The sequence below is a fragment of the Canis lupus genome, chromosome 16 (assembly GCF_048164855.1).
Source record: "Canis lupus baileyi chromosome 16, mCanLup2.hap1, whole genome shotgun sequence".
In the NCBI taxonomy this organism is placed as follows: Eukaryota; Metazoa; Chordata; class Mammalia; order Carnivora; family Canidae; genus Canis; species Canis lupus.
In genome coordinates this window covers 41,490,887-41,513,393 of record NC_132853.1, presented here as the reverse complement: position 1 = coordinate 41,513,393, position 22,507 = coordinate 41,490,887, and the positions used below count along the sequence as shown (strand labels likewise).

General features: G+C 52.7%; 1 protein-coding gene and 1 long non-coding RNA gene across 8 annotated transcripts in view; one reads left to right on the top strand and one right to left on the bottom strand.

Annotated features, from left to right (window-relative positions):
* The window catches only part of LOC140606822 (uncharacterized), a 14,131-nt gene extending 5,534 nt beyond the window's left edge, over nucleotides 1–8,597 (bottom strand). The window contains exon 1 of the long non-coding RNA XR_012009048.1: nucleotides 8,395–8,597. This is a non-coding gene — a long non-coding RNA (uncharacterized lncRNA). The remainder of the gene's footprint in view (nucleotides 1–8,394) is intronic.
* On the top strand, nucleotides 7,122–22,507 carry ETV4 (ETS variant transcription factor 4). 7 transcript variants are annotated; one of them, XM_072780752.1, is made up of 13 exons: nucleotides 7,122–7,276; nucleotides 7,807–7,917; nucleotides 8,099–8,192; nucleotides 8,421–8,468; nucleotides 15,670–15,723; nucleotides 17,036–17,162; nucleotides 17,636–17,779; nucleotides 18,012–18,280; nucleotides 20,291–20,365; nucleotides 20,527–20,595; nucleotides 20,769–20,941; nucleotides 21,216–21,317; nucleotides 21,628–22,507. In XM_072780752.1, exons 2-13 carry the CDS (start codon nucleotides 7,858–7,860, stop codon nucleotides 21,850–21,852), a joined length of 1,440 nt encoding a protein of 479 aa, XP_072636853.1. In that variant the 5' UTR covers nucleotides 7,122–7,276; nucleotides 7,807–7,857; the 3' UTR covers nucleotides 21,853–22,507. The 7 variants fall into 7 exon arrangements, with proteins under 7 accessions (XP_072636853.1, XP_072636851.1, XP_072636854.1 ...); XM_072780750.1 differs by having other exon boundaries at nucleotides 17,618–17,779; XM_072780751.1 differs by lacking the exon at nucleotides 7,122–7,276 and adding an exon at nucleotides 7,492–7,684 and having other exon boundaries at nucleotides 17,618–17,779.

Genomic DNA, 22,507 nt, shown 5'->3' with positions numbered 1-22,507 from the left:
GACTAAGGGAAATAAGGGGGTTTAGTCTTTAAAGAGAGAAATTGCCTTTCCTGGGTAGAGCCCTGCCCAGTAGGAGCTGCGGCCCCTCATAATTCAAGTCTGCACTTAATTAAAAAGGGGAGCATCCTGGACTCTGCTCAACTGGCACCAGTTCCATTCTAATCCTTTAGGCTGCTGACATTTGTCTGTTTGTCTCTCTTTGACAGAAAGGCAGGGGGGAATCAAAAGAGAAAAACAGTCTTCTACCCTGCTGCTTTCAGACAGGGTCTGAACTTGAGCTGGGGCACTTGGTCTGTAACTAGAGGGTTGAAAGCTAAATTAATAGGGGAAGAGACAAAATAGGTCAAGGAAGGTTTTGCATTTTGGGGAAGCCCCAAGTGGCTGCAGGCAGCAAGTATGAAAAGCTGAAGGCACCAGCACCTTCTAAAAATAAAAACTACTCTCCTCAGAGCCCGGTGGGTCTCTCTTTGGCCTTCCAGATTCTTCCCAGCATCAGGCTCAACCTTTCTTCCTGGGACAGTATTCTAGATGAAAGGAAGACACATGTATTCAGCCTTGTTTAAAAATAATAAGATGAAAAAAATAATAATAATAAGATGAGGGCAGCCCTGGTGGCTGAGCGGTTTAGCGCCACCTTCAGCTCAGGGCATGATCCTGGAGACCCTGGATCGAGTCCCACGTCAGGCTCCCTGCATGGAGCCTGCTTTTCCCTCTGCCTGTGTCTCTCTTTCTGTGTCTCTAATAAATAAAATCTTAAAAAAAAAAAAAAAAAAAGATGTTAGAGGCACTTGCCTGGCTCAGTCAGTAGAGCATGTGACTCTTGCTCTCAAGGTCATGAGTTTGAGCCCCATGGTGGGTGTAGAGCTTACTCTTAATTTTAATTTAAAAATTAAAAAAAAATATATATATATATATAGAGAGAGAGAGAGAACTTACTTAAAAATACAGAGAGCTAAAAAAATAAAAAATATATAGAGAGAGCTTACTTTAAAAATATATATTATATATATATATAAATATATTATATAATATTAATTCTATATCATATATTAATAAAATAAAATATATTAATAAAATACTAAGCCATGGCCCCTCTCCTCAGCAAAGCACATACATGCATGCATACAGAGATTCAGGCAGCTGGCTTCAGAGGCAAACACAGTCATAAACCCTGGCTTCAGAACTCCTATGCTTTGAGGCAGCAATGTGAAAGTGGGCCTGGGAGTAAAGGACAAAAGAAAGCCCACAAGTGGCACTTTGTTGGTGGTGATCCTTATAATTATATATTATATATATCTAACCAACAAAAAAACCAAACCAAGCCAGGGTGGGGCACCAGGATGGTTCAGTTGGTACAGCATGCGGCTCTTGATCTCAGAGTCATGAGTTTGAGCCCCAAAGTGGGTGTAGAGATTACTTAAAAACACTTAAAAATAAAATTGAAATGCTCTTCACTGGATTTCTGACAACTTCTTATACAGCTCCCCAAAAGATGGCTCCCCAGGAGGAATCCTAAAATCAGCCCTTCCCAGGAATTGGCTTGGCCTCATGGAAGTCACTGTGTCCATCTCTCTACCCTTGAGAATATCACAGCTGCTACACTGAGATAAAATTCTCTCCTGGAAACTGGAATCTCCCACCTCAAATTCCTGACTGCCAGCTCCATCTCCCCCCTCCAACTCCCATGCCCCAACACTGGCAGTCAGGCTGGTGTGATCACCTTCTATTTTTCCCAAGGTTCTTGAGTATAACCCACTCTACAATACCCAAGAGAAAGAGAGGCCTGGTCTCCAAGTTCTCATTTAAAAAAAAAAAAAAAAAAGATATTTATTTATTTATTTATTTATTTATTTTATTTATTTTAGAGAGAAAGTGTGAGCAGTGGGAGAGACAGAGGGAGCAAGAATCCCAAGCAGACTCCTTACTGAGCACAGTGCTGGATGCGGAGCTTGATCTCACAACCCTGAGATCAGGACCTGAGCTGAAACTAAGAGCTGGAGGCTTAGCCAACTATACCACCCAAAAGACCCTTCTAAGACTTCATCTTTTGGAATTTCTCCTGAGACAGCTCTCTTCTACCAGGGTGCCCTCTGGAATTAAGACATCAGCTTTACCTGTACCTTTCCTCTTTAGCCCGACATGCTCCCAGCCAGATGATTAGAAGTAGGGCTCCCTTTTCTGTGGAGTCTCAAGAAAGGTCTCAGGCTAAGTGGAAGGTAGATATGAACAAGGGAAGCAATTGCACACACACCACCCCCCAAATATATCCTCCAAAAATCCTTCCAACCATTTTTAAGGTAATATATAGTGACAAGATGTTTTTTTTTTTAAGACCTTATTTATTTATTCATGAGAGACACAGAGAGAGGCAGAGACATAGGCAGAGGGAGAAGCAGGCTCCCCGTGAGGAGCCTGATGCAGGACTTGATCCCAGGATCCCAGGATCATGACCTGAGCCAAAGGCAGACACTCAACCCACTGAGCCACCCAGGTGCCCTGGCAAGATATTTGTAGACACCATCTATGATGAAGGCAATTAGCACAATGGTTCTTTTTTTTTTTTTTTTAAGATTTCATTTATTTTATTTTTTTTTTTTTATTTATTTATGATAGTCACACACACACACAGAGAGAGAGAGAGAGAGAGAGAGAGGCAGAGACATAGGCAGAGGGAGAAGCAGGCTCCATGCACCAGGAGCCCGACGTGGGACTCGATCCCGGTTCTCCAGGATCGTGCCCTGGGCCAAAGGCAGGCGCTAAACCGCTGCGCCACCCAGGGATCCCGATTTCATTTATTTATTCATGAGAGACACAGAGAGAGAGAGGCAGAGGGAGAATCAGGCTCCATGCAGAGAGCCTGATGCGGAACTCGATCCTGGGACTCTTGGATCATGCCCTGAGCCAAAGGCAAACGCTTAACCACTGAGCCACCCAGGCATTCCAGCACAGTGGTTCTTGACTTAAAAGGTGGAGGAGGTGGGGAGATCACAGACCTGCTCTGGGATGACCCCCAAAAAGCCATGGCCCCTCTCCTCAGCAAAGCACATACATGCATGCACACAGAGATTCAGGCAGCTGGCTTCAGAGGCGAACACAGTCATAAACCCTGGCTTCAGAACTCCTATGCTTTGAGGCAGCAATGTGAAAGTGGGCCTGGGAGTAAAGGACATAAGGAAGCCCACGAGTGGCACTTTGTTGGTGGTAATCTTGACCCACCAATCCCATGAGGATGACTCCATGACTTCCCACCCCTACTGCCTGACCCTGATCTGATTCAGTAACCCTGGTGACAGATCTAGTCTAAGAGACACTAAAGGGACAGAGGACACCACTTGACCTTGTTTATCTCATCCATCTGGCCTTATGGAGCTGTCTCCCTGGGTTACCTTCTAGGTTCTACCCTTTATGCCATTGGGACTCTAAGCTCTTCCAGACACTGAGGAAGCCAGACTTTTGAAGACATTTCTTTCCTCCCCTCACAGGTTGGACAGGTCACCCAGTGCCCCACCACTACACTCTGATTGTTCCTAGGCCTCCTTATCTGATCCTCTCCCTTCTCTTTGCAGCTTAGTGTAGCTCTCTGACCAAGCCCCAGGGTGCTTTTATATGAATATTTGCATATCTAAAACCCACATTGACATTTTATAACTTAGACTCCTGGGAAACAGGTCAGAGTCCAGCCCCAATATACTAGAAAGAAGCATTTACCTGGGCAACCCCTTCCCAAGGTGTGTTGGGGGAGCACCAGGAACTATGTTGTGCTTCGTCAACCACCTATGTGTCCAAGAGATGACTGTAAATATCCTTAATCTGGGTGTGTCCACGTGTCCTTGTCCTGGTTTAGAAGAGTCCTCAAACCAACCTGTTTTGTGTTCCCTCAATGTATAGTCTCTGTGACAAAGAGTCTGTTGGGGATGTCCTCAGTCTGTTGAGTGGACCCCTGGAGTAGATGTGTGTTTGCCCATGAGAGACTCCTAATTCTGGGAAACAAAGGGTTGCAGAAGGGGAGGTAGGTGGGGGGATGTGGTAACTGGGTGATGGGCACTAAGGAGGGCACTTGATGGGATGAGCACTGGGTGTTATATGTTGGCAAATTTAATTTAAATTTTAAAAAAATTTAAAAAGGAAAAAAAATTGAAAAAGGGACGCCTGGATGCCTCAGCGGTTTAGCACCTGCCTTCAGCCCAGGTCGTGATCCTGGGGTCCCAAGATCGAGTCCCACATCGGGTTCCCTGCATCAAGCCTGCTTCTCCCTCTGCCTGTGTCTCTGCCTCTCTCTCTCTCTCTGTGGCTCTCATGAATAAATAAAGTCATAAGAAAAAAAGACTTTAAAAATTATTTTTAAAAGATGTGTGCTTGCAAGTCTTCAATTTCCTCATTTGTAAAGTGGAGAAGACACCTCACAGGACCACTGTGAAAGTTAATTCCAAGTCAAGCACTGGACATGCTCAGGAAATGTTGCTTATCATGATGTGATTTCCAACAGAAACCTCTGGCCCCTCTATTCCTTCCTTTCCCTAACAATCTCAAGGCTTGGAAGAGGCTGGAATGTTCCCGCTGGAGATGTCGCTGCTCCTGGGTCCAGCCTGGGTGTTGAATCAGAGGCCAAGTGATAACAGAGCCCACGGCAGCAAGTGGCATTTTCTCTCAGTCCGCTTGCTGAGCCAGAGGAAGACGAGGGGCAGGGCTTTCAGCTGGGACCCCGGATGGGGAATAGAAACGGAACACTTACTCCTCAGAGAGCCAGAGGCCTTCCAGAGAAATGCTAAAGCTCAGAACCCGAGGACACCCCTAAGAGAGCCCCCACCTGGAGTGCCCGCTCTGGGACCCACAGGAATCTTCTTCATCGTCATGGAGACTGCAAAGGAGTGGCCTTCCTGAAGAATCTTCTGTCCTCCTCCCCCACTTCTTTGGGCCCTGAGACACAAGCTCCTCCCTAAACTGGTGCCATCCAGCCCAAAGCTGGGATTTGCTGGGGCTTGTCTCTCCTTTTCTGGGCAGGGTTCCTGCTAAGCTCGATTAGCTTGGTCTTTATTGCACCTATTCACTGAACTAGTATTTCACAGGACCCTCCTAAGCTTGAAACAGCTGGGTAAGATTTTAAGAGACAAATGAGACCCCCCTCAGGACCGGGAGAATTCTCCATACTTAGGGATGACTATACCTTGAGGCAGCATGAAAGACACCTACAACAGAGATACAGGCAAGAATGTTGTGTGGTTCTTAAGGAACTGACTCAGGTTATCTGGAAGGCTTCCTGGAGCAGAGGGATAATAGACATGAGCCTCAAAGAATAATTCCTCAGAGAAGTTTATTTTCATCAGCCCACGATGATCTGGAATGAGCACTAAATAAAATAAATAGCCCTAGGTGCTAGCTAGAGGTTTGGTGTTCTAGTCTCACTTCTAATCTTCAGCACCCAAAAGAGCTTACCAGTATAATATCCTTCTCTGAAACCCTGCTGCCTCATCTGTAAAGAGGAGGTGTTAGATTGGACAAATTTTGTGCCTTGTTTTATATAAACTCTCCAGCCAACATAGGGTCCAAAGTCACAACCTCAAGATCAAGAGCCCCACTCTACCAGACTGAGCTAGCCAGGCGCCCCAGATTAGATGATTTTTGAAAGCAACCCCAACTGGCCTGGGGTTCAGCTAGTGTCTAGTGTGCACCACAAGTAAGCAGGGGACAAATTCAGGCTCTCCTCAAAGGAGTGTATGCACTGTAGATCCAGAGAGCATCTCAGAAAGAAGGCCTGGGGGGTACTTCATGTCCTGTGTGCCCGCATGACTACAGCCTAAACAGCCCAGCTCTTATCAGGTGTCTGCCTTGGTCACAGCTGCCTCCTGGGGGTACCCAGCACTGTGTCTGGCACAATAAATGTTTATTGACCAAACTGGTGAATGACTGAGGGACCAGAGCCTATGACCAGCTCTTTTTTTTTTTTTTAAGGTTTTATTTATTTATTCATGAGAGACCCACAAGGAGAGAGGCAGAGACACAGGCAGAGAGAGAAACAGGCTCCTCGCAGGGAGCCCGATGTGGGACTCGATCCCCGGACCGGGATCATGCCCTGGGCCGGGATCACATGCCCTGAGCTGAAGGCAGACGCTTAACCGCTGAGCCACCCAGGAGTCCCTGTGACCAGCTCTTTAACTGAGTCCCACCCCCAGGTCATCAGATGCCTTGGGGCTTTTCTCCCTAAGATCTTATGTTTGCTCTGAAGATTAAGAGGAAAGATGGCTGAGCGGGAATTGCGCTTTCAGAGGTCCATGCGGGGCCCTCCGGTTTCTGCGGCAATCAACAGAAAGTGGGTCACAGAACAGCTCCGCAGAGCAGACCCTTGAGGAAAAGCCTGGATTCCGTGCTAACTTACATTTATTGAGGGCCTACTGTGTATCAGTTGTTGTCACAAAGCCTTAATTCATTTAGCTGTGGCCTCAAAGAGCTGTACGGGGGGATGTGGGAGATTGGGGGCTGTAAACTCCAGCTGCGCTGAGTTACCGCAGCCAAGTCACCACCCTTCCCTGAGTTTTCCTTCTCAATCTCTGTAAAATGGAAACAATAGAATCACTTCGCCAGGTTATGGGAATGAAATGAGCACGTGGAAGCGGAGCGCTTCATAAATGCTAGTTATTATTGTTCCTCTGGGCACAAGTCCGCTCGCCTCCCCGCAGGGCGCACACACAGACATGTTCACACTCCCACGTACACGCAGATGCAGAGACGTGTGCAGACGCCAGCCGGGCCAGCCCGAGGAGCTCGCCGAGCTTCGCACAGGGACACGGCGGAGCCCCGCGAGGAAGCCGTCGGGCCCTCGGCTTCGCTCCTTTTCTCTCAGCTCTTTATGAATGAACTCAGGCCGCGGAGGAGTTTATTTTTTTATGAATGGGAGCCCGAGCCGTGAATGAAGCCGGGAGCCAGCCCCTGCGTTCTGATTGGCCCCCGCCTCTGGGAAACTCCGCCCCCCCACGGCCCGGTCGGGCGAGTCTCCGGATTGGCGGGCGTGCCCGGCCCTAGGGTTTCATTCACAAAAGTCAATGAAACAAAGGGAACGGGGTGGTGGGGGGGAGGTAAGGGAGCCGAGGGAGGCAAGGAAATGCACCAATCAGCGGCTCCCCCGGGCTCACAACTGTCGGCGGCGCCCGGAAAACAAGCCGGTGCGCGGGGGACCCGGGGCCGGGGCCGCCTCGCTCCGGCCTAGCCCCGCGGCCCTCGGTGAGGCCCCGGGGCCAGCTCGCGACCCCCCGCCGCTCCAGCTCAGACGCCCCGGCCTCAGGTGAGGCTGCGGGAGGGGGAGGGAGGGAGAGCGTCCGAGACTCCTCGCCTCGCCGCCGACACACGCTGCGCTCTCTAACCGCCGCCTCCGCAGATTCTAGGGCGGGCGGGGGGGGTGTGGGAGGCGCTGGGATTCGGGGTTGGAGGGGGCGCGGGAGTTGTGGGCGTGCGAATGGTGCGCGCCTTACCCGCTCCGCGCGCGAGCGCACACGCACACACGCACGCACACACACACACACACACACACACACACACACACGTCTTATGTAACCGAGCCTGGGCAGAGCAGGGCTGCAGAAAGCAGCCGAATCGGCGAGCCCGGCGCCCAGGAGCAGGTGGGACCTCCTTTGGCGGGAGGGGAGTGGTGACGGCGCTCAGCTCGGCAGGCGGAAACCTCCCCAGCGCCTGAGTGAGTCGGAGAAGTTTTGCTGTCGGACCCGGAGCCCCGGACTGCCCCTCCCCGCTGCCCTTACCCGCCCCCACCCCGCTGCCTTCCCTGGACGGTGTGCGAACGCAGCCCCCCCTCCCCAGGTCTCTGCCCCCGCGCGGGGCCCGGGCGGTGCGGCCGGAGGGAGCGGCCGGATGGAGCGGAGGATGAAAGGCGGATACTTGGACCAGCAAGTGCCCTACACCTTCTGCAGCGTGAGCTCCGCGCCGGCCTCCACGCCCGCCCCCGCCCTGCACCCCGCCCCCCCAGCCCTGCCCTGCGGCCCCAACGGGGCCCAGCGCTGCCCGGCCTCTGTGTCACCCCGGGACCCCAGCCCCGCCCCCCAGGCCGGGGGGCCTCAGGGTGACCCGGGGGCATTCTTCCCCTTCCCCGCAGAAATCGCCCGGAAATGGGAGCTTGCGCGAAGCGCTGATGGTCCCGCAGGGGAAGCTCATGGACCCGGGCTCCCTGCCGCCCCCCGACTCCGAAGGTAAAGAGCCGGAGAGAAAACCGTGACCCTCCTCACTTCACACGCCCCGAGGGCCGATCCTGGAGCCACCGCCCTGTTCCCCAAAAGACTCCCCTCCAAGGGACTCTTGATTATTCTTGGGCCCCTACCCTCAAGGAGTGTGTGTGGGAGGGTCACCCGGCTCTCTAGGGCTCCCTCCCTCTCACCATCTCCTTCATCTCACCTCCAATTCCATTATTCACTCCTCAGATCTCTTCCAGGATCTCAGTCACTTCCAGGAGACGTGGCTTGCTGAAGGTGAGTAGTTTTGTGACCTTTTCTATTATTGGGGTGGGGGATGCTCTCTACCCCTGATGTTCCAACCTAACCCACTTCTCTGTCTCTGCCCAAAGGAGCTCTCCAAGGACCCCCCCCAGCCCCCTTACTCCCCTCTCTCCCCAGCGCCCAATGTGGACACTTATATTGATATTTATTTTCTCTGCCCTGAGCCAGGCTTGTGTAACTAGGCCTGGGGATGAATCAGACCATTGTGTGGGGTATTTGCTTATTTGAATGGAACTTGGCCCCAGGCCCGTTTTCCTGGTTTTCCTGGTTGAAATTTTCATTTGCAAAGTTTGTTTGGCTGCAGCCGCCAGGCCGAGGTGTGTGTTGGTGTGTTGGGTTGGGGAGGGGGGCGGATAAGGGACAGGAGGATGAGGAGAAAGAGCAATTAATTTGTAACCTATCTTCAGGAGCTGCCAAAACATTGATTTTCACCCCCTTGGTTTCTCTTCTTCTCAACCCCCAGGGCTAAACAATTTACTGTCTGAGCCAAAAGCACAACAAAAGTTTAAATAATTCTTTTTTGCAGCGCTTTGGCAGAGAGGGCCCTGGGCTCACCCCTCGCCCCCCCCCCACCCCCACATATCCTTGATTGTAATTCTGATGGCAAGTGATCCTCCCTCCTTCTCTCCCGAATACCTCTGCCCCAGGCAAATTCCCCCTACTTTGGCTTAGGGTATTTGCTGGGGGGTTAGCCATGAGCTGGCTGAGGTGGAGTCTGGAGTGGGGCCTCCTCTGGATAGGGAGCTGTGTTCTGAGGGTCTTCTGGTTGGATCCCTTGGTGCGTTTTGGTGGGGCCTCAGGGTGTCGCTGGTGGGGTGGCAGGTAGAAGGCTTATGTTTAGACAGTCTGCGAGGGAAGGGTTAATACCCCCATCTTAGGATCCCTTTATTTAAACACTATGAAAACCTAGAAACCACTATACTAGGAACCCCCTTCTAAGGGCTTTTCTTTAGGATTTCCGTAAAGGATATCCCTCCACCTGGGTATCATTGGTCATTTTTTAAAGCTCAAACCCAGCTCCTCTGGAACCATCTTTAAAATTTAAAAGCAGGAGGTAGAAGGCAAAGACCCCTGACTAGATCCTTAGAGTAAGACCATCTGTCTTGACTACCGTGGTAACCCCAAAATATGTATATAAGCAGAATGACTATTTAGCATAGAGCAAAAGCTCAAGACATGTTGTGAAATTCGTGACCAAATGGCTGGCTATATGGGTACCGGAGGGATCTGGGGATCCGGGGGGTATTGCACACGCCTTCCCCGACTCTGCAAGCCCTGGGCGTCCAGCTCTGAGTTAGGTACAGAGTATATACCCAGTCTGCCCATCCTCCTCCCGAGGTTCCGGACCGGGCTGGAGCTGAAGAACGCAGAGGTGTCAATTTCCACGGTCTCTCAAAGACTTCCTTTCCCAATGCCTGATTTCTCTCCGGCTTGCCAGGCTTCTTGTCTGTCAGCGGAGGGTCCCTGTGCTTCCCACAGTGGGCAGCTCCCAGGGCTGTGATGTAGGGGTGGGCTGAGGTTGGCATGTTGGCAGCAGCTGGTCCATTTTTGCCTGGGTCTGGAATGGGAAGGGGGTGAAAAACGTTCTCTCCACCTTGGAAGCCCCACCCCTTGGCGGTGGGGGTCTGGAGATTGTACGTGTGTCTATCCGCATGTGTCAGTGTGAGGGGTGTGAGGGCAAGTGTGTGTGTGTGTGTGTGTGTGTGTGTGTGTTTCATGCTGCTGCCCTGGGAGTCCCTGTACATTTAAATCCAGTGGGTGGGGAGGTGGGGGTGGGGATCTCCTTGGTTCCCTCTCCTTCCTTCTGAGGGAGCAGCTCAGGTTCCCAGCTGGCGATGGATGGCCAGGCCTGAGAGGGGGATGCTGAGGCCACTCGCTCCTTCTCACTCTCTCTGCGGAGACAGATGCAGCTGCCGGGGCCCTGTCCCCCTGCACCATCCCAGCACCACCCCAGCCTCCTCTCCTGCCTCTTCCCACCAGGTCAGTGATCCCCACGGCCCAGAGGGAGCTTTGGGGTGGTGGGGAGGGGACTAGTTCTTTTGGAAACTTGCCAGTGGTGGGGTGCATCAGGAGGAATGGGGGCCGGAACCCAACCTCCCCACCGCAGGTTTGATTTTTATCTTTTTAAAAGCCCCAGTTTGGAGAGAAGCAGTGGATTCTTGTAGTGTGGGTGGGGCTGTGAAGAATTTGGGAAGTGCCAGTTTGGATCCACAAGGATGGGGTTGTAGGTTCAGTCTGGTGCCTAGACTTATTTAGGGGTGAGTGTCGGTGGGGCTTTGTAGACAGCTTAGACATCTTTGGGTTTGAGGTTTTTCTAGATAGTTGGGGGGGGGTATAAATAAGGCTAAGAGGGTGTGTCTGTTTCGGGTGCCTGGGATCTGTTGAGTTGCTACAGAAAGGATCAGTCTGCTGTAGGGAGACCGGAGCTCAGGCTGGCTGAGCTCAAGCTGTGTCTGGTTAGAGTCAAAAATGTGCTGCTTCTTCTGGCTTGTTGGGAGCCCTTGGGAACCCTCAGGGACAATGACTTTGATCTATTTGGTAGTAAGGAACATTGAGTCTGGGCCATGTACGTCCTTTGTATGAGGCTGGGGTCTATAACGTAGAGTCTGGATTCACAGAAGCTCTGTGGGTAGGTTGCAGGGGTCCTTATGCCCGCCCTCCGATATTGTGTGGAAATTGTTAGGGGTGCACCATACACAAAGGAATGTGTTTTTTTTTTGAGGAAGAGAAGATCCATAGGTTTTATGAGATTCTTAAAGGAGTGGGTCTGTGTTCCCCCTTTCAGAAGGTTTACTGCTCCCAAATCTTCCTCCAAGGTCTCCAGTCCCTTTGCCCTTTGGTCTCCCCCACTCCCACCCCCATCACATCTACAAGTCCAAAGAGAGAGCTGGTGTGTGAAGGGTGTTCACGGAGGATATGTTTTACCCGTGTGCTGCCATAGAGTAAAAAGCAAGTAGGTGTGTGTGGATCCGTGTGTATGCACGCTGGTGCCTCAGCATGTCTGTGGGACGAGATGGGGTTAATCCCCTCCCCCAGTTTTTCCTAGCTACAATGCCTCCTTCTACATCTTTCTGTCTCCTCCCCTTCCAGAAGGCTCTTGGGGACAAATGTCCCTCCATAGATAGAGAACTGGTTCCTTCCAGTACAGAGGCTGCCAGGGTGGGGGCAGGGTAAGGGTGAGAGACAAGGCCAGTGGTGACACAATGGAGCAGAAGCTCTGGAGAATGCCTCCCCCGCCGCTTCCAGTGGACTCCTAAAGAGGCCCCTTCACCGTGTGATTGGACCCCAGGAAGGGGAGAAGGTGATGAGGCATATATGGTGTAGATAGATGGCCAGCCTGGGGTGGGCTGAGCTGCTTGGCTGTTTTAACCTCTCATTTTTTTTTTGAAGCCCAGCTTGGGAGGCTCCCTAAAATGCTCTCTCTGAGCATTATGCTGGCGTGGCCCTTTCCCCATCTCCTAAATCATCTGCCATGTCCCCAGGCAGATAAGCTCCACCTCAGTGCCAGGATGGAGTCGGGGGCAGACCCTGGCACACTAGCTTGGCAGCCAGAACTTAGCCAAGTCAACAAATAAATAGAGTGGCATATTCTCAAGACCGAACATGGTAATTAGAAATTCTCCTGCTCTCCAGGAACTTGGGGCTTGGTGTTACTGTTCCCATCTCTATTCTTGTTGGCAGTCTCTGAGTGAGGCCCTATCCTGTCCCTTTGGTTTGAGAAGCCAGTGTGTTCTGGGGAGGGGCCAAGCAGTGATTGGAGTTCACACCACAGCCCATTTTTGTCTTGGCTGATTTCTCCTGGCCCTGGGAAGAGGATGGACCCTCTTACAGGGTATGATCTGTGTGCTGGGGATAGCCTCCTCTGGGACTGCTGGGGTGTGGGGGTTCTGGTCAAACCTTCAGGCCTGAGGTGGGAAGAAAGGGAAGCTGACCCCTAGGGCTCTGTAGCATCATGTGAACTGGCCTATGACTGGCCTGTGACGCCAGCAGGAGATGCCCCCAGCCCATTACCTCAATGGAAACTGGCGGTTAATGAAGCCCCAAAGGGGGCCCAGAATGCGTCAGCCTCCCCCATGTTCTACACCTCCCCTGCCCTCGGGACCCTCCTTGCCTAGGTAGCAGCAATGGAAATGTTGCTCATCCTGCTCCCATCACCCCCATCCTGCTAACTTAGGGGGTATCGCCTGTGGCTGGGTCAGAGGGCACATCAGGGATGAGTTTGGCCTTTGTGCCCCTGAGCAGATTTTGCTCCTTTGCTTTATCCAGTGTCTCCCAAACCTGCCTCTTCTTAAGAGCCACACGGGGTGCTTGTTAAAAGTATAGATACCTGGGCCCCAACCCAGGCTTATGGAATAAGACTTCCAGGGGTGGGGACTGGGAACGTGTGTGTTCTATTTGAGTAAATTCTATGCCCAGTGGGGGGCCCGAATTCATGACCCCAAGATCAAGAGTCATATGTTCCACCTACTGTCTGAGCCAGCCAGATGCCCCAGGAATGTGTCTTTTTAACAACATCCTAGGGATTCTTGATTTGGGTCAGTTTGGGAATGGTTGCCTTTGTGCTTTGGTCGTGCTCCGAACAGAGCTGCCTGTGTGTATTTGCCAAGGGACTTCGTGTCCTACTCATTTTTCAATCACTTTAGAATAGTTTTCTGCTGACTTTTCGTGAGTTCTTTAGCTGCTGGTGGCTTCTGATTCTTAAACCCCTAAGTCCAATCCCTCTGTCAAGAAGTCAGCTACCTATGAATGTGTATTTAAAGCACTTGATACCTCTGTTATTCAAAGCAAGTTGATGAAGAATCCTGCCAAGCAATTGATCACAGCCTAAAGTATCTCTCATGAGATGTGGTTTCTCTGGAGGGAGTAACTGCTCTATGGTGACCCTGTGTGTGGGAGGGGGAAAGCCCCCAGGGAGAGGGAAGAGCTGATTGGTTAGGATCTCTTTCACTCTTTTCCCAAGTCCACCAGAGAGGACTCCCAGGAGGTAGACCCTACTTCCTTGTGCTAGGGAATCCAGACAGATAAAGCCCCTGCCCTCAGGGAGCTTAACTTTCATGTAAAGAAGGTAGACAGCAAACACATAAATGAAAACATATTAATAAGATGCTTAAATAAAAAAAATAAGATGCTTAAATAAATAAGATGCATCCAAGGGTGCCTGGGTGGCTCAGTGAGTTAAGCATCTGCCTTTGGCTCACGTTGGGATCCCAGAGTCCTGGGACTGAGCCCCACATAAGGCTCTCTGCTCAATGAGGACTCTGCTTCTCCCTCCGCCTCTCCACCTTCCTCATTCTCTCACTCTCACTCTCTCTCAAATAAATAAATAAAATGTTTTTTTAAAAGATGCATCCAGGGCAGCCTCCATGGCGCAGTGGTTTAGCGCTGCCTGCAGCCTGAGGTGTGATCCTGGAGACCCAGGATCGAGTCCCACGTTGGGCTCCCTGCATGGAGCCTGCTCCTCCCTCTACCTGTGTCTCTGCCTCTCTCTCTCTCTCTCTGTGTGTGTCTCTATGAATAACTAAATAAAATCTTAAAAAAAAATGCATCCAGGTAAAATACACATACTAGGGCAAAAATAAACATGGGTTGAGATAGGAGCCAGGAGGGACCACTTTGGTGTGGGTGGTCAGAGAAGACATCTGTGGAAGTGACAAAGTGGCCAGAAAAACAGGCAGGCAAAAGTGTGGGGAAGAGGAAGCAAGAGCTCTGGAGAGGAAAGGCATGGAGAGGCAGGCCAGACCATGTGGGGTCTCAGAGGCCAGCCAAGAGGAAGAATTTGGGGTTCGTGCTTTAAGCAAGGAGAGAAGGGAGTGGACCTCTCTTACAGAAAGACCACTCTGACAGCTGTGTGCAGCACCTGCTGTAGGAGGTGAGCCTGGAAGGAGGGAGTTCCAACAGAGGCTCTGGCTGAAATCGCAGGAAGAAACTTTGGAGACTCTGGGGAACCTGTCAAGGCTAGGGTGTGTGTGTGCAGAGCTATGAGTGGAGGTGTTCCCCAGCCATCTCCTTGTGTCCTTCATACTTACCAGCCTTTCTCAACTCTGGTTGTTTTATCCATCAGTTTCCCCATTGTCCACTCCGAGATCAGTCTCCTTGGCTTCAAGCCACTCTCTTCCTGGACTATCCCGAAGTTCTTGCTGTCTACCCTTCCCATTCCTGCTTTGATCTATTCTTGAGAGAGGGGCAATAGTGGCCAAAGTTCCTGGAGTCAGGGGAGATACTTAGCTATATGCCCACCTGAAGGAGTTAGAGAGGGCAGGGTAGGAACTAGAAATAAGGGGCTCCTGGGTGACTCAGTTGGTTAAGCGTCTGCTTTGTCTCAGGTCGTGATCTCAGGGTCCTGGGATCCAGCCAGAGCCCTACATTGTGTTGGGCTCCCTGCTCAGTGGGGTGTCTGCTTCTCCCTCACCCTCTGCACGTGCCCCTCTTCATGAAAAACACTAGAAATAAAGCCTGAATGTCCAGGTTGGAGGCCACGGATGAACTGATAATCCAGCCTAACCCCCAAACCCAGCCCCGCCCCCTCTGGCGCCCTGGGAGTGTTTCTCAGACCTCCAAGTTTGGGAATCTCTCTCCCCTCTCTCCCCTCTCTCCTAGCTACATGCTGAAGACATGAGGCAGGGTGACCTGTCCCTGTCCCCAGCCACATCCTCTCCTACTGTCATCCTATTCACCTCCCTTGAGCCACCCTCTTTTCTCCATTCCATCTTCTTTCCCGTGTTCTGGATTTCACCCAGGAAGTTGTATAAAACACGGATTCCTGGGCCCAGCCTGCATTCAAAATCTCCTCCCTATGTTATTCTAGGTCCATAGGATGTCTCTGTCATTCCTGCCAATCCCAGATGTGACTGCTGGGAGCTCTCAGAGGGAGCTTTGTGAATTCTGAGGGGCAGGGCTGCCTTCACTTCCGAAAACAGAGGGAGTAAAGACAAAGCATCTAGGAAAAGATGCTGGAATCTGCTCAGACAGGTTCTGGGAACTTGGAGTGTTCCCTCGAGGGTCTTCAGAGCCCTGAGATGGAGGGCGCTAGGACCTGGGTGGGGTTGCTATCGGTCCTTGGAAGACTAGTTTTCCCTTTGGGCTGGTGCTAATCTGCAGGGCTGTAATACCGGTGTCTCCCGGGGGCTGCTGTCCAGGGCTCCCACCCAGACTCACCTCTGAACTCTCTCCACAGCCCAGGTACCCGACAGTGATGAGCCTTTTGTTCCTGATTTCCATTCAGAAAACTGTGAGTGGAGGGCCCTGGGTAGAGGGAATGGGGAGTGGGGGAGGGCAGGAAATGAGTCATAAGGATAGAGAATCACAAAAGATCAACTTGTTCTCTCCCAAAGAAAAGGGGGAAGAACCGGGGCTCCCGGTTCTTGGGTTTGGACTCCCAAGGCCAAGCCAGTAACCGGGAGCTGGAGACCTTGGTTCAAATCAGAGCCTGCCTCGTCCTCTCTGTGTGGACACACCTGCGAGTGGACGCTTCTTCTCCCTGGCCCTCCATTTCCTGATTTATTTTATTTTATTTTATTTTATTTTATTTTATTTTATTAACTTAATTCATTTCCTGATTTCTGAAATGAGGGGTTTGGACCAGTTCAGCAAGGTCCAGTTCTATCCTTCTAAGTTACTTTCATGAAACTAAAGGGCAGGGGACAATTTTGCCTCCCAGGAGACACGTGACAATGTCTGTAGACCTTTTTGGTTGTCACACTGAGAGGATGCTACAGGCATTTAGTGGGTAGAGGCCAGAGATGCTATAAACCCCCTATAATGCTCAGGACAGTCACCCCCGCCAACAACAACAAAAATGATCTGGCCCAAAGGTCCTCAGTGCACTGTTGAGAAACTCTGCTTTAAATGTTAGATCCTCTGTTCTCAACTGTCTTCACCATTGAAATGAAATAGGGCACAAATAATGGAAAACAGCAGATAACTGAACAGTTAGTCGTTGGTGTTGGACTCAATGCAGTAAGAGGGAATCTCACACTCGCTGGGAACCAGCTCTGTTGCTCCTTCTGGTCTGGTGACTGGGGTTTGTGGACCCAGCAGGGGCCACAGGAAAGACCCATGTTCTTCACAGATAATTAGGAGCATGTGCTTAATGTTAGTCCGCTGACGTGCAAGTGGGCTAATATCCAACCTGAACCAGAAAAAGAAAGATTCTTTAGAGTACCCAAGAAGAAAACATGTCTGTCCCTTGGAACTTTCCAGGAAATTCCTGGAAATACAGGAAATTCAGGAAAACCACAGACCCTAGGCTGGAGGTGCTCACTCTCCTACAAAGGTGTTGGGGGGGAGGTGCTGGGGTTGTAGTAAATGTGGAATTTTAGACAGTTTCTTTGGTTAATATTGGACATTGACACTAGCCCGACATAAAACTAGACGTGTGTTAATAGCCAAACTGTCCTTAAAAGCGTCTGCACCTGAGTCTCTGAGAACTGAGACCCAGGGAATCACCCAGCTGGTCCTCAAAGAGCAGAAGGTGGCAGGGAGCTCTCCTTGCCTCTTCCGTGACCCCCTCTGGCCTTGCTCTGCCTCCTCCCACCCTGCAGTAGCTTTCCACAGCCCCACCACCAGGATCAAGAAGGAGCCCCAGAGCCCCCGCACAGACCCGGCCCTGTCCTGCAGCAGGAAGCTGCCACTCCCCTACCACCATGGCGAGCAGTGCCTTTATGCCAGGTGAGCCCCAGCCCGGCCCTGGGGGAGGGGAGGGTGGAGGAGGAAGGACGGGCAAAAGCAGCAGTTTGATGTAAGTTAGACAGCGAAAAGGGTTTCTGAGCCCCTGTAAGGTTGCCGCACAGCTCAGGTTTCCCTCTGAGTGGTTGGGAGGGAGACCACAGCAGTGGGTTCAAGGGGTGTGTGTTGAAGGCCTGGGTAGAGCCTCCCACTGGGAGGAAGCCACTGGCCTGCTGGCCACAGAGCACAGCCCAGTTGCCCTGGGCTGGGGAGAGGCATTCTCAGGATTACACGACCATTCTCCAGATTGACAAGAAAGGAGAAATTCCCTTGGGGCCCTGTCACTCCTACTGTTCCCTTCCCTGCGCGCTCTGTTCTTCCTTCTCTGAGGATAAAAGGTTCAAAGATGCTCGCCCAGCTTCTCTGCCCCCTCACCCCCGTCTCCCCCTCAACTCCAGTGCCTATGACCCCCCTAGACAAATCGCCATCAAGTCCCCTGCCCCCGGTGCCCCTGGACAGTCGCCCCTGCAGCCCTTCCCCCGGGCAGAACAACGGAGTTTCCTGAGATCCTCTGGCACCTCCCAGCCCCACCCTGGCCATGGGTACCTTGGGGAGCAGAGGTAAGGACATCCACAGAACCTGTGGGCCCAGGTCTTCCCCAATCCCTGAGTGTTCTCCAGCTGTCCCTGAAGAGACCTGGTGTGAGGGGAGGTAGGGAAGAAGGGACGTTGACACCCCCCCACACACACATGCACACGCACACACCAGAGCCCACTCTGCAAGCCTGGGAGTGGTGGGCACAGGGATGGCTTAAGTTAATCTTCTCTTCTTTCTCTGTCCAACCACATCCAGCTCCGTCTTCCAGCAACCCTTGGATATTTGTCACTCGTTCACATCCTCCCAGGGAGGGGGCCGGGAACCCCTCACAGCTCCCTACCCACACCAGCTGTCGGAGCCCTGCCCACCCTACCCCCAGCAGAGCTTCAAGCAGGAGTACCTTGATCCCCTGTACGAACAGGCCAGCCAGCCAGGAGTGGGCCAGGGTGGAGCCAATGGGCACAGGTACCCAGGGGCGGGGGTGGTGATCAAACAGGAACAGACGGACTTCGCCTACGACTCAGGTAAGAAATGCTCCTGGAGAACGGGTTGGAGGATCTTTGGTGGGATTGCTGGGGAGGCTGGCATGTGTTCACATGAACCATTCCATTAAATCGAGAATGAGTACCTACAAGGTTTTTACGTTCCTACCCATTTACCAGTTCATACATCCAACCCACCCAACTACTCGGCTTTTTTTCATAGATTCAAAAGAATTGTCATCTTTCTTTTAAAAAAAATATTTATTTATTAGAGAGAGAGACAGAGCACTAGACAGAGCAAGCACAAGTAGGGGGCAGAGGGAGAGGGAGAAACAGGCTCCTCACTGAGCAGGGAGCCCAATGTGGGCTCCATCCCAGGACCCTGAGATCATGACCTGAGCCAAAGGCAGGCACTTAACCAACTGAGCCACCCAAGTGCCCCAGAATTGTCATTTTTCAGTTAGCAAACTCAGCAGATAAGGAGAGGGGGTGTCCCCAGGCAGCTTGTGATTTAATAGGAAAGTTGAAGTATCTCTTCCTTTTCTCTTTAGCAAGTGTTTGAGGTTAGTGTTACCTACTGAGACCCAAGTGCTGGCCTAAGAGCATGAGTCTTGTGGAGTTGGAGGACACAAAGATGAATAGGATATGTCATTGATCCCAGTCCCCACAGAAGCTTTAAAAAATATCAGATTTGAATGAAGAGAAACACAAACTTGAAACAAGCCAGGCTCCTGGTTTCCAACTGGAATGCACGGTTCCACATTCTGTTCCAGCCTCCAGGCTGATTTGGAACTGGGTTTGGAAGTAAGACTGCTTTTTAAATTCTAGTTCCACCTTCCTGTTGACAGGAGTGAGGTGTGCTCAGCCATATTCTAGAACAGCTATAATTCAAAGCCTGAAGTGCAGAGGGTAGAGGGACCCAGAAAACCTTGGCTTCAGTTACATTGTTACCATCCTGAAATTTGAGTTTATCTGCAGGCTTGTGTGAGAAAAAATACTTAGATAAGACTAGGCGCAGAGCTGGCTAGAGCTTCCGGATTTCCCATTCCTGATGTCCAGTCTTTTGGGGGCAGCAGCGGTGAACAACCACCCCCCCCCCCACCTCCAAGTGAGAACCACAAGGGTGCGCCTCTCCAACCCGGGGCCTAAACTGAGCCAAGCCTGGCAGCGAGGTGGAGGAAAGAGGAGGGAAACGCTCTTGCTGCTGACCTTCAAAGGCTGTAGACCGGAGGAGATCTGGTTACATGCCCTTGAACTCCCCCTCCCCCCTCGGCTTCCTCTCAATGGAGTCAGGAATTCCATTCACAAAATGGAGGCATGAATGAGCCCACCCTCCCGCCTCCTCCCGGAGGTGTCGGGTTTCACCATCTCATTCATAGGTGGGAGTGGAGGGGGTAGGGCGGGAAGGGGCTGGAACTGGAACGCGCCGCGTCGCCGACCCGGGCCCTCCAGGTGGAGAGCGGCTATTTTAGTCCCTTGGAACCGAATGAAAAGGGAGCGAAGGCGCCCTGGTGTCAGATCTGAAGACTCACGGCCCAGTGCCCACTGCCTCTTCCCCAAATACAGATACATTCTGGTGTGCTCTTCCTCCAGCCCCCAACCTCCGTTTTCTCCCTCCCTACACACATACACACACGCACACACGTGCGTGCACCCGCAGCTAGGAGGCTAGGAACCTGACCTGCCCACCGGAGGTTAGCCCATTCCAAGGGAGTCTTAGGCGTGGACACTGAACTCTTTCCCCGGAGGTTCATCCTTCCCCCAACCCCTCCCTAAACTCACAGGAAACAGCTGTTGCCTGGAATCCTGGGCCTTGTGCAACAGCTTTGCCCAGCCAGCTGCTGCGGCCCGTGCCCTCTGGCCCAACAAGCTGCGCGGTTCCAGCCTCGCGCTCCCTCTGGGTGAACTTGCCTTGGGATTTGGTGGTTGGCAGGCAGCTGGGGAAAGAACCGGAATGCGGGTGGCAGGAAGATGTTCTTAAGTGTGGGCAGGACTGCCACCCCCATAGCAGCCACCTGCAACCCCATCTTTTCTTCTTCCCTCCGGTCCCAGATGTCCCCGGGTGTGCGTCGATGTACCTTCACACAGAGGGTTTCTCTGGGCACTCTCCAGGGGACAGGACCGTGGGTAAGGCCACCCCCTCCTCTCTACCGAGCCCTCCAGGTTGGATGGGGGAAGTCCTGCTGTCAGGGAGGGTCTCTCGGCCACAAGTCCCTTTGGACTCTGGGGGCTCATAGCAGTGAGCTTCCCCGCCCCAGGTCTGAGTGGCCCCCAACCTCCTCCTCAAGGTTATGGCTACGAGAAACCTCTGAGACCATTCCCAGATGATGTCTGCGTCGTCCCGGAGAAATTTGAAGGTCAGAGAAGGGACTATTCATCAGAGGATCGGGGTCGTAGCCATGCCCTCTGTGTGGTCACGTCCCTCCACCTGCCCCCAGCCCTGGGATCCCGTTACCCCTGGGGAGAGAAGGGCTTGCTTAGGGGACCAGAAGGCACAAACCTGACACGTCCTGTTTTCTGCATTCCCCAGGAGACATTAAGCAGGAAGGGGTTGGGGCGTTCAGAGAGGGACCGCCCTACCAGCGCCGGGGGGCTTTGCAGCTGTGGCAGTTCCTGGTGGCCCTGCTGGATGACCCAACCAACGCCCACTTCATTGCCTGGACTGGCCGGGGGATGGAGTTCAAACTAATCGAGCCTGAGGAGGTAGGCCTCTCAGATGTCCGTACCTCTCTTCCCCGCATCTCCGGGGCCTGGAGACACTAGCACCTGGGGTCGTGGCAGATGCCTTCCCATCGGAGTTCTTTCCCAGGACCTGACTCCTGTCAGACCTGGGTCTCTGGGCCGCTGCTTACTGCAGGACCAGCTCACCATTTTGTTCCAAGTAACTCAGGTGCTCTTTCTGACCTGTCCTCCCCTGCCCCTATCTTTTTTCCTGCTAAGCTAGCACCACTGTCCCAAAACTCTGTCCTGTCTCCAGGTCGCCAGGCTCTGGGGCATCCAGAAGAACCGGCCGGCCATGAATTACGACAAGCTGAGCCGCTCACTCCGATACTACTATGAGAAAGGCATCATGCAGAAGGTGGGGGCTGCGGGCCCAGGGATGGGGGCCTCAGGGGGGCAGGGGAGCATTTCCCAGCAAGTCTGTGGGAGCAGGTAATGAACCTGTCAGAGGGAACAAGAAGTAGTGGACAAGATTTCCTGCTCCCAAAAAAGTGCCACACGGTAACCAGAAAGGCCTGAGCGTGGAGGCAGTGAGATGGGAGCACGAGAACTGCGCCCCCCCCCCCCCCCCCCGCCGCATCTGCCCCACCCTGGCCCGGTGCTGTGTCCCCCACCCCATGCTGACCCGCAGGGCGAGCTAGGCCCACCCAGCCCCTCTCTCCCCACAGGTGGCCGGCGAGCGCTACGTGTACAAGTTTGTGTGTGAGCCCGAGGCCCTCTTCTCTCTGGCTTTCCCGGACAATCAGCGTCCAGCCCTGAAGGCTGAGTTTGACCGGCCAGTCAGTGAGGAGGACACAGTCCCTTTGTCCCATTTGGACGAGAGCCCTGCCTACCTCCCAGAGCTAGCTGGCCCCACCCAGCCCTTTGGCCCCAAGGGTGGCTACTCTTACTAGGCCTGGCCGCTGCTCCCCTGCCACCGGTGGGTGCTATCTTGTGTACATATAGATGCGTTTGGTGTTGGGGAAACCCTCACTCTGAAACCCACAGATGTCTTTGGAGCAGATCCCCACTGGCCCACCTGCCGCCCCTGCCCAGACTCTGAGCTGCTCACCAGAGTCGTTGGGAAGGAAAAATGGAGACGCTGCAAGTGCAAAGGTGGGGTCCAGGAGCTCCTCTGGGGGTGTCGCCTCCAGCCTCTTCCCAGGCCCTGCTTAGAAGCCCAAGCTGCACTCCTCTCCCCCAACACAGAGGACGAGAGTTCACTCTGTTCTGGGTGACAGAGAAGGAGCGTTCCACTTTATCATGGTGGAAAGGGGTGCACTAAGCTTCCCAGAGTCTCCATGGTGGGCAGACAGAAGCCTGCATCCTGCACTCCGCTCCAAGCTGTGGCCCTGGAGGGTCCTGCTTGTCCATTCTTGGTGCTCCGTGTTCTGAGAGGCAGGAGGAGGCTGGAGTCAGGGGTTAGGGGTAGGGGAGGGGCTGCAGGGTGGAGGCCAGGTGGGCTGGGTTCCTGCTTCTAGGGCCCTTTGCCTTTTCTCTGCCTAGGATTCCACCTCCACCTCCACCACATCTGCCAGACCCCAATAAAGGCCCCTGCTTCTCCTCTTA

Excerpts from the sequence above, each read along its gene's own strand:
- ETV4 (XM_072780750.1), top strand. The coding sequence starts at position 7,858 with ATGGAGCGGAGGATGAAAGGCGGATACTTGGACCAGCAAGTGCCCTAC. Across the intron at positions 18,281-20,290 it reads GGACTTCGCCTACGACTCAG|ATGTCCCCGGGTGTGCGTCG; the intron begins GTAAGAAATGCT and ends CTCCGGTCCCAG. Across the intron at positions 20,942-21,215 it reads AACTAATCGAGCCTGAGGAG|GTCGCCAGGCTCTGGGGCAT; the intron begins GTAGGCCTCTCA and ends TCCTGTCTCCAG.